At 37.1% G+C, this 15,996-nt stretch overlaps 1 protein-coding gene across 3 annotated transcripts in view; it reads left to right on the forward strand.

Annotated features, from left to right (window-relative positions):
- The window catches only part of PTPRQ (protein tyrosine phosphatase receptor type Q), a 212,927-nt gene that overhangs the window by 54,921 nt on the left and 142,010 nt on the right, over window positions 1–15,996 (forward strand). The window contains exons 1-3 of one of the 3 annotated variants that reach the window (XM_072146491.1): window positions 1,522–1,603; window positions 6,415–6,587; window positions 15,459–15,624. In XM_072146491.1, the coding sequence (XP_072002592.1) occupies window positions 6,549–6,587; window positions 15,459–15,624 (205 nt within the window). In that variant the 5' untranslated portion in view covers window positions 1,522–1,603; window positions 6,415–6,548. Of the gene's footprint in view, window positions 1–1,521; window positions 1,671–6,414; window positions 6,588–15,458; window positions 15,625–15,996 lie in introns of those variants that run through there. The other 2 variants (XM_072146490.1, XM_072146492.1) reach the window with 2 other exon arrangements.

A 15,996-nucleotide genomic window follows, 5' to 3' on the forward strand; every position in this document is an offset into this window, starting at 1 on the left:
TGTTCTTAGTAAATGAGCCCCCATGTCCTTCTGTACATCTGTCAAGTCAGCAGTCTTCCCCATTATTGTGTTGCCTACTGAACCAGACTATGGGATATTTTAAAATGCTTAGGAAGCTTAGGAAGTTTTGGGTTAATTATTCTAATTTTCTGAGGTAATGACTTTTAGTTTTTTTTGGCTATAAGCCATAATCATCAACATTAACATAAATTAACACTTGAAAAGCTTCTATAACTTTTAGAATTTAATTAGTGAGAAAAAATTTTTTTTGCTGATATTCTAATTTTATGATAAGCACTTCTATATATCTATATCAGGAATGTGGAGCGTGTAAGGTACCCTATAATGTTTTCTCATTAAAAGTAGTACATAGAGGATTATAGAAATATCTTCTGATAAGCTGCTCTGCAGAAGAAGAAGGGGCTTTCCTAAACTCTGGGCCCAGTTGCATCCCAATGATTTCTCCTCTCATTTGATGCAAAGGCCCCACCTTTGCCTTGCCCCTATTACCAACCCCAGTGTGTCATACCCCCTTTGCTGTTCCCTCTACAATTGAATGCCCCTCTTAGTGTTCTCCACACGATATAATGCCCCCTTTTCTGTGTAACCAAATTTAAAATAATCCATTTTCTCTAACAGCCTACTAATGATGCCCCTAGTTTATAGTTCATTTGCTGTACCCCCTCCCCCATTTATGATGACCTTATATTTGGAGTCCCCCAAACACAGATAAATCTTAATCTTTATTCATATGCAAATGAACATTTGGAATCAGGCTACGACAGGTTGTATTGGGTATTATGGCCATGTACATAGAGCACAGAAATTTATATACAATTACTGATACTTTTCTTTGCATTTTCACCACAGATTTTCTTCATAAAGTTATGGTTATGATGCATGACACTTCACCTTCAAGGTCATATGTTTATTCTTTATGTGACCCAGGAGCTAAAAGGTTGCCTTTAATAATGTATTTTTTTGTAACATTTAACTCCAAAATCCTGGGGGCTGTGCTGCAGTAAGCCATGGTTTACAAGTGTTCCCTGCATGAGTGATTGTCCAGGTCCTCCCTTTTGAGATGAGATATGCATATGTCCGTCTTTGGGGATACTCCAGGTGTCCTGTCTGTACACAGCAGATTGACTAATTCATCCTGCAGGTTGTGCATGTGAACAAACAATGTCTCCCCTGCAGGTCTATTCCTCTAGTACAGTGTTTAAACAGTGCAATTTATGATAGTGGCTACATGATATATGTACAATTTACTACAGTTAGATCTGATAACTGTCATTTGTGAATCTTTCACACTACAAGATAAAACAGTTTAACCCTTAAAGAGTCCTCATACAGTTACAGCCACCAAATCTCCATTGCTTACAATAATTTTTTATCCGCAAAGCCTATTTTCCATGCTCAGAGACTCCAATGCCAACAACAGTGTCTGCACTATTTATCATACTCTGTTGCATCTGCCTTGAACAGAATTGCTCTATAACTGACACCTTAATGTCAGTTATAGGCAATAACTAGTGGACAGGCGTGGGGAAGAGATGCCCCACTCCGCCGCCTGGCACGGTCCCTTCATTACTCTTCGTACATGGTGCAATATTTAACACTTTTACAATGCAGAACTTGGATTGACAGAGTGTACTTTTATGCTTAGCATGGTAACCAGATAGAACGATTACTTCTAGTTACTTTCCTCTATCCACCCCTCTTATAATTGATCGGTACAAACCGAGTTGTGTCATATTAGGAAGACCCCTTGGAAATTCTAAAAATCTTCGAATTAAGTCCAGGGCGGCACTAAATGCAATACGTCTTAATGGATCAGTGCCTATGGCCATTACTTCAAATGACCGTGGGGCTGATGTAAAAGTTGAGCTTGTAATGCAGTCAGAAGCGTTTTTGAACACATAGAGGCAGCTGGTCGTGGTGCGGTGAGCAAACTGCGTTTCAAGAAGCAATCACTCCTCCTCCCTCCTGCACTCGGCTGCATGCATGGTCGAGCAAATGCTCGTGTGCAAGGGGTACATAGTCTGTAGTTTATGTGCAAGGGGTACATAGTCTGTAGTTTATGTGCAAGGGGTACATAATAGTACAGGTAGCCTAAAACTGTCATTTAATAGTTAAAATTAATCAGAAGAGCTACAAAATATTACAGTAAAAACTTAGACCCCTTTCAAACTTGCGTTTTCACGTGCGTGTTCTGGGCATGAGTTTAATGCGCAGAGCTTGCATTGCATTCTGGCCCATTGTAATCAATGTTTTTTTTCAGACTTGCTTTTTTTTGTGCACACACACACATTTTTTTAACACGCGTTTAAATCTCAACATGCTCTACTTTTGCAAGTCACGTGTGTGAAAACGCATAATACAATTTTATGGAAATGCATCAAAAAAGCATTCACTCTGAGACGCATGCAAGTCCAATGCGTCTATCTTTATGCGTTATCTGCGCATAAAAAACGCATTGAAAATGCATTGGAAACACCAAAAAATTTGCGTAAAAAACACTGAGACACTGAACAAACTCTGACTAAAAACTGATTGAAAAATGTCAGTCTTTCACTGACCAAACCCTGATCGCACCCTGATCAGACTCTGACGTGATCTGCAATGCAAGTGTGAAAGAGACCTTAGCCTCTTAGTAATGTGTCCTATCCTCAGCATTATGTAAGAATCATTATTTATTAAACAATGGAATACCGGTCACCCCATAAGCCCCATTATGGACAGACCGATGTCTAATTGCAGGGAGCAATAGATTCCTCATAAAATTATGCATTATAGGCTTCTTTGTGATAAATTTGCTGAGAATCCTGATTTTACAGAACTGAGTTGTACAGCATAAGTGCTATTTATCTCTTCCTGTACAAGCAGTGTGCCGCAGGTTGTCTGTTTAGATATTATTTTCAGTGCCAACCATTGGAATGATTTATGTTGAAGTTCTTTAGCAGCAGTCTGTAATAAACCACTCTACATAATTGCCAGATATAGAAACTATATCTGCTGCAGAACATTTTTTTCTAAATTTGAGTATTTTATTTCAATCAAATAATGAAGCACAATGATCTCTCCATATTTTACCAAATAAGATTATGCAGAAGCTGAGACATTCCTCATTAGGAAGACCCCTGGACTAATATTGTAATTATCAAGTCCAGGGCTATACTGTGTTCATATAAAAGTATTGTATTGCCTTCTCTGAAATCTAGAGGACTTTGTTTGTCTCTCAATAGTTAAAAACAAACAGAGGAGTCTTGCATGTAGGATGATACATCTTACTATAAGTCTAATGCTGATATTAAAAAAAGTGGAGAACTGGGGACTAGCTTTCGGACATGCCCTTTCCACCGGGGTCTCATTTGTTTGTCAGGTGACATGTTGGTGTGATTTTGACCTTTCTACACTACTGTGGTGATTACCATTGACACCTTTGTTTCCCCTGGCAAGGAACATGGTGGGACTTAACACGTCATTAAGTGTTCTTGGTGCAGGGCAACTCAGTGTGACAGCGGTGGCACTTTAAAGAGTTTGCATGGTCTTGAGCAGACTGTATTGTGGATGAGTTTTGGCCTTCACTGTACTTGTGATCTCTTAATGAAGTGTCAATAGTCTTTGTGCAAACAAAAGACTTTCTAATTGTTCTTATTAAGACCTGTGAGGTGGTATCAGTGATATCCTCTGTTTGCTGCTCCTTTAATGGTCCCATATTAGGTGATGATGAACACTTAGTCCATGAGAAAAAGCCACAGGAAATGTTGTGTGAGAACTTTTATTCTTTTCAGTAACTTTTATGCACACACATAACATTACACTCATATCCATTTCTCTTGAAACATATTTTCAGCCCTTTTTACTATGAAAAATGTGAACAAGCCTACTAACAAAGGAATGATTTGCCATTGCAGGAGTCCTTTACTCTATGGTAACATAGATATAAGAGAATCATTCAAGATTTAATTCGTTGAAGCTTCATCACATTTTTCAAAATATTTGATTTTGGATCACATTGTTACTACAATTGTCCTAGAAATTGGTACATAACTGATATAAATGCTTCCTAGCTCATTTTGTTTATTTTCTATAATTTTTGACATTATGGTCAGAGTTTGAATTGGGGTTAGAGTTAGGGTTCTAACCCTAACCGTAAGGAAAACATCATAGAAATTGAACAATAACTCATGGGATATTTTGTTATAAAGAACTATAGGACTAGAGGGTTTTATATCCTAATTTCTAGGACATTTGGAGCAACATTGGTTCATCCAAGGCAAAATATTCAGTTTCGATTTGGTGGAGGAAAACTGTCCAAATTGATGGACAATGAATAGATTTGCATTTCTCTGTTAATAGTGCCCAATATGTCAAAATATGTTTTGTCTAGAAATTTATAGGGGTAAGAGACCAAGTTGCTGTAAAACAAGCACTGATACATTAACTCCAGTTCTCCTATGTGTTTTGCAAACCCAGGAGACCATAAACGATGAGGTTACTGGACAATTAAATAGTTACTACATTCATAAGTATGTTCATGTTTACATATGTCAAATGGATGAGGGGCTGCCAATACCTGCAGCCTACAAAATCTTACCAAAAATAAACCCTCTGTAACTTTCCCAGATTTTTTAACTCAAGAGTTTTCAACTCTGGTCCTTAACCGCTACACACCTGGCCAACTTAAGTATGGGTTTTAAATTTTTTTAAAGGTATTAAAACATACTGATCGAAAGAATAAAGGAGAGGTATCATCTCATCCACATAAGCCATAAAATAAAGCCCATCAGAATATGGAGCAACTATGTTTGTTTTCCAATTCTACCGCATTTGGAAATATTTTCCAGCTTTCCAGTAGATGCCACTAGAAAAAAACAATTTGTCTTACAGATAAAAAGCTCTAATTTAGCTTTGTAAACAAAAAAAAATCTGAGCGTTACGACTTGTAGAAGGAGTGAAAGACGGAAACACAAAAAAACTTGCTCTTGAAGGGGTTAAAATTGGAAAGCCAGCTTTTTTCACATAGGTAAGATCCCTAAAATGCTTCAAGTATCTGCAGTTTTTTAATTTTTTTTTATTATTTTACTGACAGTAAAGAACAAGGAAATATAAACTCTTATATAAAAATACACCTAGTTAAACCCCAAAATATTATATATAGAATAAATAATATATAGAATACAGGTAATATAGATCAGGTTAACAGGTATGATAGTACCTTGTTTTTAGCACTGAAGTTTTCCAATGGTGATATCTGTGTGAATGTACTCCCAGTAATGTTGTAGATTGTATTTCCATGTTTCCTGAATTTCTACAAATATATTGGAAACAAATATATTAAAATTATATGATTAATCAGCTTCTTATAAAATGTCCCCTAGTGTGTATGTCTCCTCTACAGTGAGCTGTGTGCTTTTCAGTAGATGTGAGAGACATCTAGATGGGGTTTATTGCATGTTTATTGTGCATGACTGATGTATATACCAGAAATATATTGAATGAAGCCATGGACTCATAGAAGCATTGTGCACCGTGTATGGTATGATGTGAACCTCGTGCCCATCACCAGCCGGGTGAGCTTGGGTTGTGCTGCCAGGCAATTCTGTGCCAGGTCCTGCCATTCTGTCACAGGCCAAGTTGACTTGGTGTGGAGTTCGCATAAGGGGGAAAATAGGTGCTATTCCAGTCCGTACTCCAGGAATTGTACCTATTTCAGGGCTTGGACAACAGAAAACTGATCCTGGCCCTGATAAATTCCCCCATTGACGTTAAAAGGTTAAATGTATACACAAAGGGTGTCCAATAAAGTTAAGTTGCCAAATGTATTCAATATACAGGCGGTCCCCTACTTAAGAACACTCGACTTACATACGACCCCTAGTTACAAACGGACCACTGGATATTGGTAATTTATTGTACTTTAGTCCTAGGCTACAATAATCCGCTTTAACAGTTATCACAGGTGTCTGTAATGAAGATTTATTGTTAATCTTGGTTCTTATGACAATCCAACATTTTTAAAATCCAATTGTCACAGAGACCAAAAAAAGTTGTGGCTGGGATTACAATGATAAAATATACAGTTCCAACTTACATACAAATTCAACTTAAGAACAAACCTACAGACCCTATCTTGTATGTAACCCGGGGATTGCCTATATTTGTATAAAGAATTGCCAATAGTTGACAGGTGTATAGGGCTGTGCAGTTGTGTGTGGTAGGTTATATTCAAGTGGGATTTTTTCAAATATTTTGGTCAAGTAGAATCTTTGAATATGGCCTTCACCTTTCCTATTACTGGCTATATAATATAAGGAAGTAAAGGAAGAAAATGATTGTAATATGGATTGAACACCCAGACTTTGCTTCGACTTGATTCTCAATTATGTTCTTTTTCTCGCACATTTCCAGTACCCAGTGCAGTATCTGATTTAAATGCAAAAGAAATAGAAGCCAACTATATAACAGTAAGCTGGAGAAGACCGCAGCAACCAAATGGCATCATTACTCAATACAGGATTAGAGCATTTGTAAAAGAAACAGGAATGGCCATTGAAAACACAATTCTCACAGGAAAATATAAGGTACTGTTTTTTTCTTCTATTCTTTGAAATTTTGTTTATCTTTTTGCATTGGACAATTAGTAGTCACTTATTGCTTTGTGAGTGTTTTCACACGTTGCCTAATCTACAAGTCTTCTGTAGGATTAGAAAGAGACTCTTCTTCTTTCATTTACACCTACTTGGTATAGCTCAACGCCTACAAGTGTTTCCTGTTATTCCTTCAATTAAAGGAGTGCTGATAAGATTGTTGGGGGCAACAAAGGTAAAATTAAAAAACAAAAGACAAAACAAAAACCTACTATTGTTTTCTTTATAAACATGAGATGCTTGTGCCATGGATACTTATTTCATAACTACATCATGGAAGGTTTTGTTTTTAAAATTCCAAACATTTCAAAAAATGCTTGAAACCATATCTTAACCAGACAGACATTTGCCCCTGTCTCTTGTCCCTCTGGCAGGAAGTTAGGCAGATGGTGTAGTAAGACTTTTCCTAGGGGTGTATTGCTGACAAAAGCATGAATCAGTTTTTCATCTTTTTACTCAGTTGCAGATGTTTCATGTTCATAAAATGTCTGCCAGGATATGTTTTTATGCATAAAATAATGGAAACATGGCTATTAGTGGTGCAATGATTGTCACAGGGTTTGGTTGTAATGAAGGCATTGGACCACTTGTAAAATATAGAAATGAGCGTTACATCTCAGCAGTTTCTGTAGATAAACTAGAACACTATAGAAAGGTACTAGAGGACCTTGGTGTTTGCCATTTGTAGTTCTCTCCTGTAGATTCAATATTAACTGTCAACAATATAAAGTATAGAGACTCCTACATCAATCCTCTCTCTGTAAAATTTCAAGCTTACAAAGGGTATCTCTCTTATCAGGATGTCATAGGGATCTCCACCAACGCTACAATCCATATTGTTCTTATTACTCATATGAAATGCTTCTTTTTAACTTTTTATTACATTTTTAAGTTTGCCTTGTTGAATACTCACCTGCTGGATAAATAACTGAGGACTCTCTATTATACACTGTATATGCCCAACTGGTGCTCGGCATTAAGGGGCTGTACAGAAATTACTGTGCCATCCACATGCCTCTTCAACCACTAATATGGGTGTGGTTATGATGGGAGGGGGCGGACATACAGTAATGGTCTGTATGGTCATCTTCATTCGTCAGAAGCCAGCAGTACACGTCTTAGGAAACCAGCAGGCACTCAACCCACTACTCCTGGTGGGGAACAGAAAACTTTATCAAGATAAGTATAATATGGGTGACCCTTTTAGGGTTTTATACTTATCCTGTTAAAGTTTCTATAAGTGGCCAACCACTTTAATTGTAACAGCATAAGAATTTTAACTGTATGTAAAAAGTCCTGAATACTGTTTTAAATGGATTGTCTATGGGAAATTATATATATCTATACATTTAATAGACCAAAGTGGTTTTTAGGGTTCTTATCTTGCATTATAGATGTCAGTAGGTACCACTATCTGTAATGTCACAATGACAAATTTGGCACTTTGTAAAAACTACTAATAAATTGAGTGATGTCTGTGACCTACACTTTAAAATGTCTGGCAGTTCATGATAAATGTCTCTAACACTGCAGACTGTTTTGTATCAGGTATACACTCTAGACAGAATTCTTTCATCTGACATTGATGAATCGGTCTACAATTGCAAATAGCCAGGCCTGGTTTTGGAAGCCACAATTCTAAATGTCTGTAGTTTTAAGGACTATTTAAAATGATGCAAAGAATTGGCATGTGTAAACCTGGCCTCAAAGTCATTGGTGATTGAAGAGAATACATACAAAAAATGCCAAAGAGCAACTACATATGGCTATGATTGGTCCACAAAGTAATGAATATATAGGGGGAGATTTATCAGAAGCTCATGGCAACCAATCACAGCTCAGCTTTCATTTTCCCACAGCAGTTCATAAAATCTAAGTTGAGCTCTGGTTGTTTTCCATGGGCAACTAGATCAGTTTTACCTCAGACACTTCTAATAAATCTCCCTCATGTTAGTCCTATCTCCCAGGCCGAACACTGTGCAGGGAGCAGATCTCCTAGGATCATAGTCCTCCATGAGGCCCTACTCCCATACTATCATCATGTTATCATTACAAAATATTTGCCACGCTGGGAGGCAGGACTCCTAACATCATACATAAACACATACATACATATCAGTCGATAAAATGTGGACAACATATGGCCTGTATTTTATGTATCGTATACAGTAACCTAAATCTGAGTTAGACCAACTATCTTATAACAAACAATAATCCCACCAATCATAAATATGTGTTAGTAAGTGCCCTATGTGAATGGGACAAAAGTGCAGATGGATAAACACCACTACATTTACTTCGGGAATAACAGTGGCAGCTGAGTACATTGCTCCATCAGTCCCATAGCAGGGAACAGAGTGGTGTGTTGACCTGGGCATTTGGTAAATACCATTCTTAACATTTCAGGCAATTTATGAAGTCACATCCATAATGACCATACTTGCATAACATGGACATATGTACATAGTGCAGTTTTAGCTCAATATACCACAAATGTTTATATTTTATTTCGTGTCTCATTCCAAGGAGATACTGAAATTCATCTTTACCCAAACTGTGCTACTATTAGGAACATAAGTAACCAAGGACCACTCTCTCAAGCTATAGGACAGTAGTATTTGAAATATTACAACATTAAAGAACACTGTAATAGCAATATGATGATTAAGCTGCACTATCATGAAACAATTAGGAATTTGTGTGGAAATATGAGCAGACCACTGGGTCTACTACATAGATATTACATAGAAAGAAAGAGATAATCCATTTGTATATTGTGGTTTCTTCAAAAGACTTTTGGATGATCAAATGAATAAGAGATGCTAGACATTATGGACAAATATAAAGGAAAGTAACATTTCTTAGCTTTTTACCAAAAATATGTTATGGACATAAAAATACGATAATATTCATTTTTTTATAATTATTATTTTTGCAAAAGTGGAAACAGGAAGAGCCACCTTTTTGCTTGTCATGTGCAAATCAAGTTTTTGGAGACTTCATCAGCAATCAATTTCTAAGTATGTGAAATTGATAACACATTGACAGGTCCATTTACCGATTACACAATTTCTAATAATTCAATATAATTAACAAAGTTTTATTATTAATGTAATTTTTTTGCTAAATGGAGTAGAGAAACAAAATGTATCTCCACATCCTACTAAAATATACAAGTATTTCTCTCTCAGCTATCTCATGGATACACACAGCTTTAAAGCAGGATCAAAATTTGAAAGGGTTATTGATTAGATAAATACTCAATAAATATAAATATTCAATATTTTTTTTTCTCTTTTTTTTTTTTTCCTTTAACAAATTTTATTGAGTAAAAAAAAAGGACATACAAATTACATAATGTAACAGTAAACTTGCAACCGAGCAGAAAATAAGGTCGCATTAAATTATTACACATTACTTATTGCATATCTGCAAAATACAGCCTTTTATAACATTCATGTTGCCCCTCTGAATCAGGGGACCTTATCTGATCAACAAATTATTACTATCTGTTTCTTCTATGCAGGTTCACGTTACTATCTTACACAAGTCCGAATAGCCTTCTTCTTCCATCCCCCCTCCGGCTGCTAGTGGCTTTTTTTTTTTTTTTTTTTTTTTTTTTTTTTTCAATATTTAATACCCTTTAATCTTTCCATACACAGAAAAATTCTTTAATATTTCCATAAACAGATAAAACTTGCTGAATTCAGTGAAACTGGATGGATATCTTATGTGTAGGGAGGCATCTGAAATCTGCAATAGTAAACACTTTTTAGTCACTGGAGCATCAGGCGTGTTAAATTTTATTAATTGGTTCAGTGTATATAAGCCTTACCTAGAAATGTCTAGCTGTGATGTAATTCCCTTTTTCCATTGAGAACTCATGCACAAAGATTAAAGTATTTGCATGTGTATAGTGAGTGCAGTGGGAAAGTTAGCAGTTCATATGTGAGATCATTTGATACCATTGAACAGGTTACTCTGCAGACTGATGCACCCCAGTTTCAGTGCATATCGACAACCGCTGGTAACTGGTTCATTCAGCGCTATATATGTATTTATTTTATCCCTTAAAGAGTGGCTGTACCATGATACAAGTCATATTCCAATTCCCCCCTTATCCTCATAGATTGAGCTCAGTCCCCGACTTAAAGGGAAGCTGTCATCAGAAATTGGCCGAATCAACCACTAGCAGTATGTTGTCAAACAGCTCAGCAGCTTCTAGATGATGTTTCTTTCATGGTTTGGTGTGGTGGCATCATCCAGAAAATCAACTTTGAAGTGAGATTTAAATTGGTTTTATGAAGTCAAGGAGGTGGGAAGTTTAACATTGAAGTCAAGCTTTCCCTGCCTTAGAATGCCCTCTTTACTGTATTTGATGGTTCTGCATCCGGTAACATCATTGATCAGATCTTCTGACCTCCAGCGCATGATATCAACAACAGGGGAGGAGGTGTTCAGAGGAAGGGAAAGCAATGTTAAACTATCCACCTTCCTGACTTTATACATCTAACTACGAAGTTGATTTTTCTGGATGATTCTACCAAGCTGGTCCATGAAAGAAACATGATCTAGAAGCTGTTCAACGGCTTGACAACACACTGGTAGTGGTTTATTAGGCCAATTTCTGATTAAACCCCTTATTTACATACAATCCTTAGTTGAAAATGGACCTCTCCATCCACTGTGACCTCTAGTGAAGCTCTCTGGATCCTGTTCATTTACTGAACTTGTAAGCTTATCAAATGTAAGTGTTATCAAAGGTGTCTACAATAAATGTTATTGTTAATCCTTATTCCCAAAGTTATGAAGTTTTTATGTTCACAGGGATGAAAAAAATGCTTTGTCTGGAGTTACCAATATAACATATACCTGTTCCGGCCTACAATGTTATTTTTTAACATCATGTCGATCTTCCCTATTGATGTCAGTTTTAACATTACCGCATATATCTTAGTTATCCTTAGTATTTGGGTAGATATCATCTCGGATCATATAATATACATAGGAACTCTAATATACATAGGAATATACATAAAATTCGAATTTTAGTTTTGAAAAAAAAAACCCAAAAGGAAACATTGTGTGACTCCAAATCACTGCTAAATAAACAAAGCAAAAAAAAACCACATTAAACAGGTGTACCATAATTGATTTTCCACAGTGACATTGGATGTATATTATCCTATATATGAGCCACAAAACCACAATGTGCGGTTATCAGGAGGCTTTCTACACCAGGCTTCTGTAAATCTTTTTTAGTAAATCTTTCCAACACTTCATTTTACATTTTGCACTTGATTTCCCCATTAATGAGAACAGGCAGCCCATTTCCTCCCTAGTAAGTGGTGGGGGTGTGAACAAGTCAGCTACTGTATGTTTGCTCTTGTCTCAGTGATTGATGTATGAGTCCACTTGCAGCTGCACTAACTGGAACTTAACTGAAAATCCAGCATTTCGGCTTAGGTTTTCTTTAGGGTGTTATTCATGGGTCCCCTAATAAATCTATTTATTGCTGCTGTGAAGAGTTTTAGGCATGTCATTGGCTGAATGAAGGATCTGCTGCAGCAATCATGAAGGACCTCCGGGTTGTCTTGTGCCGTTGTCAGTTACATTAAGTAGCGGCCATTATTCTTCACTTTAATTGGTCTTTTAGGTTAAAATACAGCAGAGAGATGTTCTTGGGAATTTTCAATAGGCAAAGTTTTTCGTCTGGACCATTTATATTAGGGTGGTTAAATAAAAACCACAAGGCTTCAGTAAGAGAGAATATGGTAAAAAATAATTTAATTTGCAATGGTCATTAATAAATTTTCAAAGTTCCCAACTCCATAAAGCAATTATTCAAGATAAGAAATACTGTACATGGCAAGTTCTGTGAGGTATTGTAACTCCTATTTGATTTATTGGAACTGAGCTGCAATACCAGAAACAATCCATGGATAGATGAAATACCGGGCAGAATGTATTGATTTGTGGCACATTATGAGTTTTCTGGTGCCTGACTGTTTTTTTAGTGTGATTTGATATTGTGGTGCAAGTTCTTAATGTATTTGGCACACTGTAGGCAGGAGAAATGGGCACCCGAAATGACATCGGACATTCAGGAAGGAGTATAGAACTCTAAAGACTTGCTTTTGGTAGGAGAAATTGGCGCCAGAAATTGAGCCACAAACAGGTCTAGGGAAAGTACAAATTAATTAAAGGTTTTCGGAAACAAAACCTGCTTCCAAATCAGATGACAAAAAAAAGTTGCAATGGTCAGAAAACCGAGCTTTTTTTGGCACTGCCACTCTGTAAATCCAGTGAAACTGGCACAAACTGCAAAACCAAGGGATCACCCAACACAAAACTGCCACAAAAGCATTAATACATTCCTCCCACCGTTTTTTATTCTTGCTGCACTTCAAGGCCTGGGAGCAATCCAAGTGTCAATTATGTACATGTCATTTTAAAGTTATCTTTGAGGATTTCTTATCTGAATTGAAAGTTAATTTACAGATTTCTGTTGGAGGATCTTTCCAGTATGCCGACTCAACAGTGCCACTCAGCATATACTGGCTGCTCAATGGTACTGTAACTGACACACCTTGTACACTTTATGCTACATGTTCTAGCCCGCGGTATTGTAGCCTTATGAATTAAGAAAAGTTATATTTTAATATCTCTAACTATAAATATATTATTTAGTAACTTGTAGACATTTACTAAATACACTGTATAGATTGATTCACCTTATCTTCAATATCTGCTGATCTCTAATCTGCTTTTATTACAAAAAGGGGTTGCATTTATAACAAAACACCTATTCTGCAATAAAGTGTCATGGAACGTTCCCATATATTATTCTATGCTGTGTACTGGAAAGCTGGAAAAAAAATTCCAAATGTGGTAAAATTAGCTAAAAAACGCATTTTTCTTGTGGGCTCAGTTTTTACGAGACTTTCACTGTGCGCTACAAATGATACATCTACTTTATCCTTTGGTTCCGTACAAGCATGGTCATACTAAATTTATATAGGTTTTATTTTGTTTTAATCCATTTTCAAAAATTAAAACAATGGGGCACATGTATTATCGCATCTGCGCCAAAAAATGCCGGTATTTTAATGTTTTTTTGGCGCAGAACTGTTGCGGATCATTTATAATGAGTTTGCGCCAGAAAGAACATCTGACTATCCCGACAGCTCTGTCTTTTATTGGCGCAAATGGGCGTGGCCTAAAGTTTCCACATTATCCTCCACATTTATGTGTACTTTGTCTGCATTTTTAGGCGCAGTTTTTGGCACACGATAGACCAGGAAAAAATTGGTCTGAGAGCAAAATTAAGGCGCAGTCCATGAAAGATTTTGGCGCACACTTCATTACTGTCGGCATTTTTCTGGCGCACTACTGATTAATTCCGTCTACCCAGTGATCACTAACAGCCGTGCACCACTTTAATACATTGGGCTGTGCTTTACGGAGACTGATCTCCGATGCCGACAGTCGTCCTTGTGGCACAATTAGTAAATCCCCCCAATGTGTAAGAGAGACAATTTGCCATCTTTTGAGGTGTAATTTTTTCCAAGATCAGCTGACGGTTTAATTTCTACCATTTTGAGGACTGTGTGACCTTGTAATCACTTCATATAAAAAATGTTTAACTTTTTTTTACAATTTTTTTACTATCTGATCATTCCTACCATATACTGTAATACTTCTGTATACTGCAGTATATGGCCACTGGCACGTTGTTGATTCTGCTGAAGTCAAACATCCTCGGGTCTGACAAAGACCCAAGGCTGTCATGGGAACTCATCATCGCTTCCTAATGGTGCGTCACTGTGAGCGGCACTCTCAACAAAGATGGCAGCGCTCATACACCGCTGTCTTTTATATATCACCAGCGGCTCAACGATCAAGGGGTTAATACTCACAATCAGTGCTAGATTGGAATTTAGCAGTGGGTGTTTGCTGCAAACCCCACCTTTGTATGACGAGGGCTCACCCTGTGAGCCCTCTTCATACAGCATTAGTAGCTCTGACAAAAACAAAGTGCACTTACAAGTAAGGCATGTGTAGAGGTTAATGTCATAGTATATTGTTTGTTGATGAAACATTTTAATTGTGGTAAATTTGACTATTGTTTCCTGCTGTGCCTGGGCTGGGACCTGGGTGTAGCACACATTTGGCCGGAGAGAAGGGCCAATGAGCACTGCTCACTCCTCTCCGCTCCAAGGGAGCGCTTGGTTTGTGCTCACTGAACCATGGCAGGGTGCCATAGGTGACCCCAAAGTAAAAAGTCTAAGGGGGTCAGATCAGGAGACCTTGGTGGCCATCAACTAGCCCACGATGACCAACCCACTTTCCAGGGAACTGTCCAGGGAATTGACGAAGGCTCAGTTTCTGGCTGTCCTAAATGCTAAAACACTTTCTTGAGAAAAGGTCTTCTATTGACCATATCTCTCCTAATTCTGGGCTTAGGAGTTTAGTAAGAGGTCCTACTAGTGTATGACAGCTGTCTGCAGATGATAGCTGTCATCCAAAGTGTAGGATGACCCATCAGACTTGATAATCAGCGGAAATTAAAATGTAAAATGACAAGCTATACCTCCTCCTTTCCTACTAGTCATCTCTGCTTTTCCTGCCATATGACATGTCACCTACAAATCAGACTTTGTGAACAATGTGATAGGAATGATATATTTATGATGCATAAAAAAATATATTGAACTAAAATATATGATATAATCCTGCTTAGATAAAAAATACAAAGTGGAATATTATGTCTCAATGTTTATTCTTCATTTTGATTATTTTTAGTATCCTTATAACTTGGACTATGAAACTTCAACTATGGTAAATGAATATACTAAATCTCTGCTCATGGGACATCTAAAAGAAGCAATATCTGGAGGATATGAAGGGTCAGCAGACATTTTCTCCACTGTTTCCTCAATGTCTCCTGTGGCATTTTACAACCCAAATGGTGAGAACGGTAATGTGGGCTAAAAATTGAAGATCTAACTTTTTACTTTGCAAATAGATGTTTAACGTATATATTTTATTGCTTTGTTTTTGTTGCTACTTTTGCTTAAAAATGTTTGTGGCATATGGCAAAGCCACCCAAGAAGAGGATACTTTCTTGTCACACTGTTGACCTCGGTTTTTAGAAGGAGTAGCCCCCTGTAGCCCCCAGGCAGGCTGCATAGACAATCAGTTATTACAGTTGCCAGAGCAGGTGTGACTATTAGGGATTAGCGTATCACCTACTGTAACATACAAAACTCTGCAGCAGAGGAACATTTGACTAATGGCCCTTAAAGTGTCACTCGTGAAGTCATATAGGTCAAACTGTTAG

The sequence above is a fragment of the Engystomops pustulosus genome, chromosome 4 (genome assembly GCF_040894005.1).
Source record: "Engystomops pustulosus chromosome 4, aEngPut4.maternal, whole genome shotgun sequence".
NCBI lineage: Eukaryota > Metazoa > Chordata > Amphibia > Anura > Leptodactylidae > Engystomops > Engystomops pustulosus.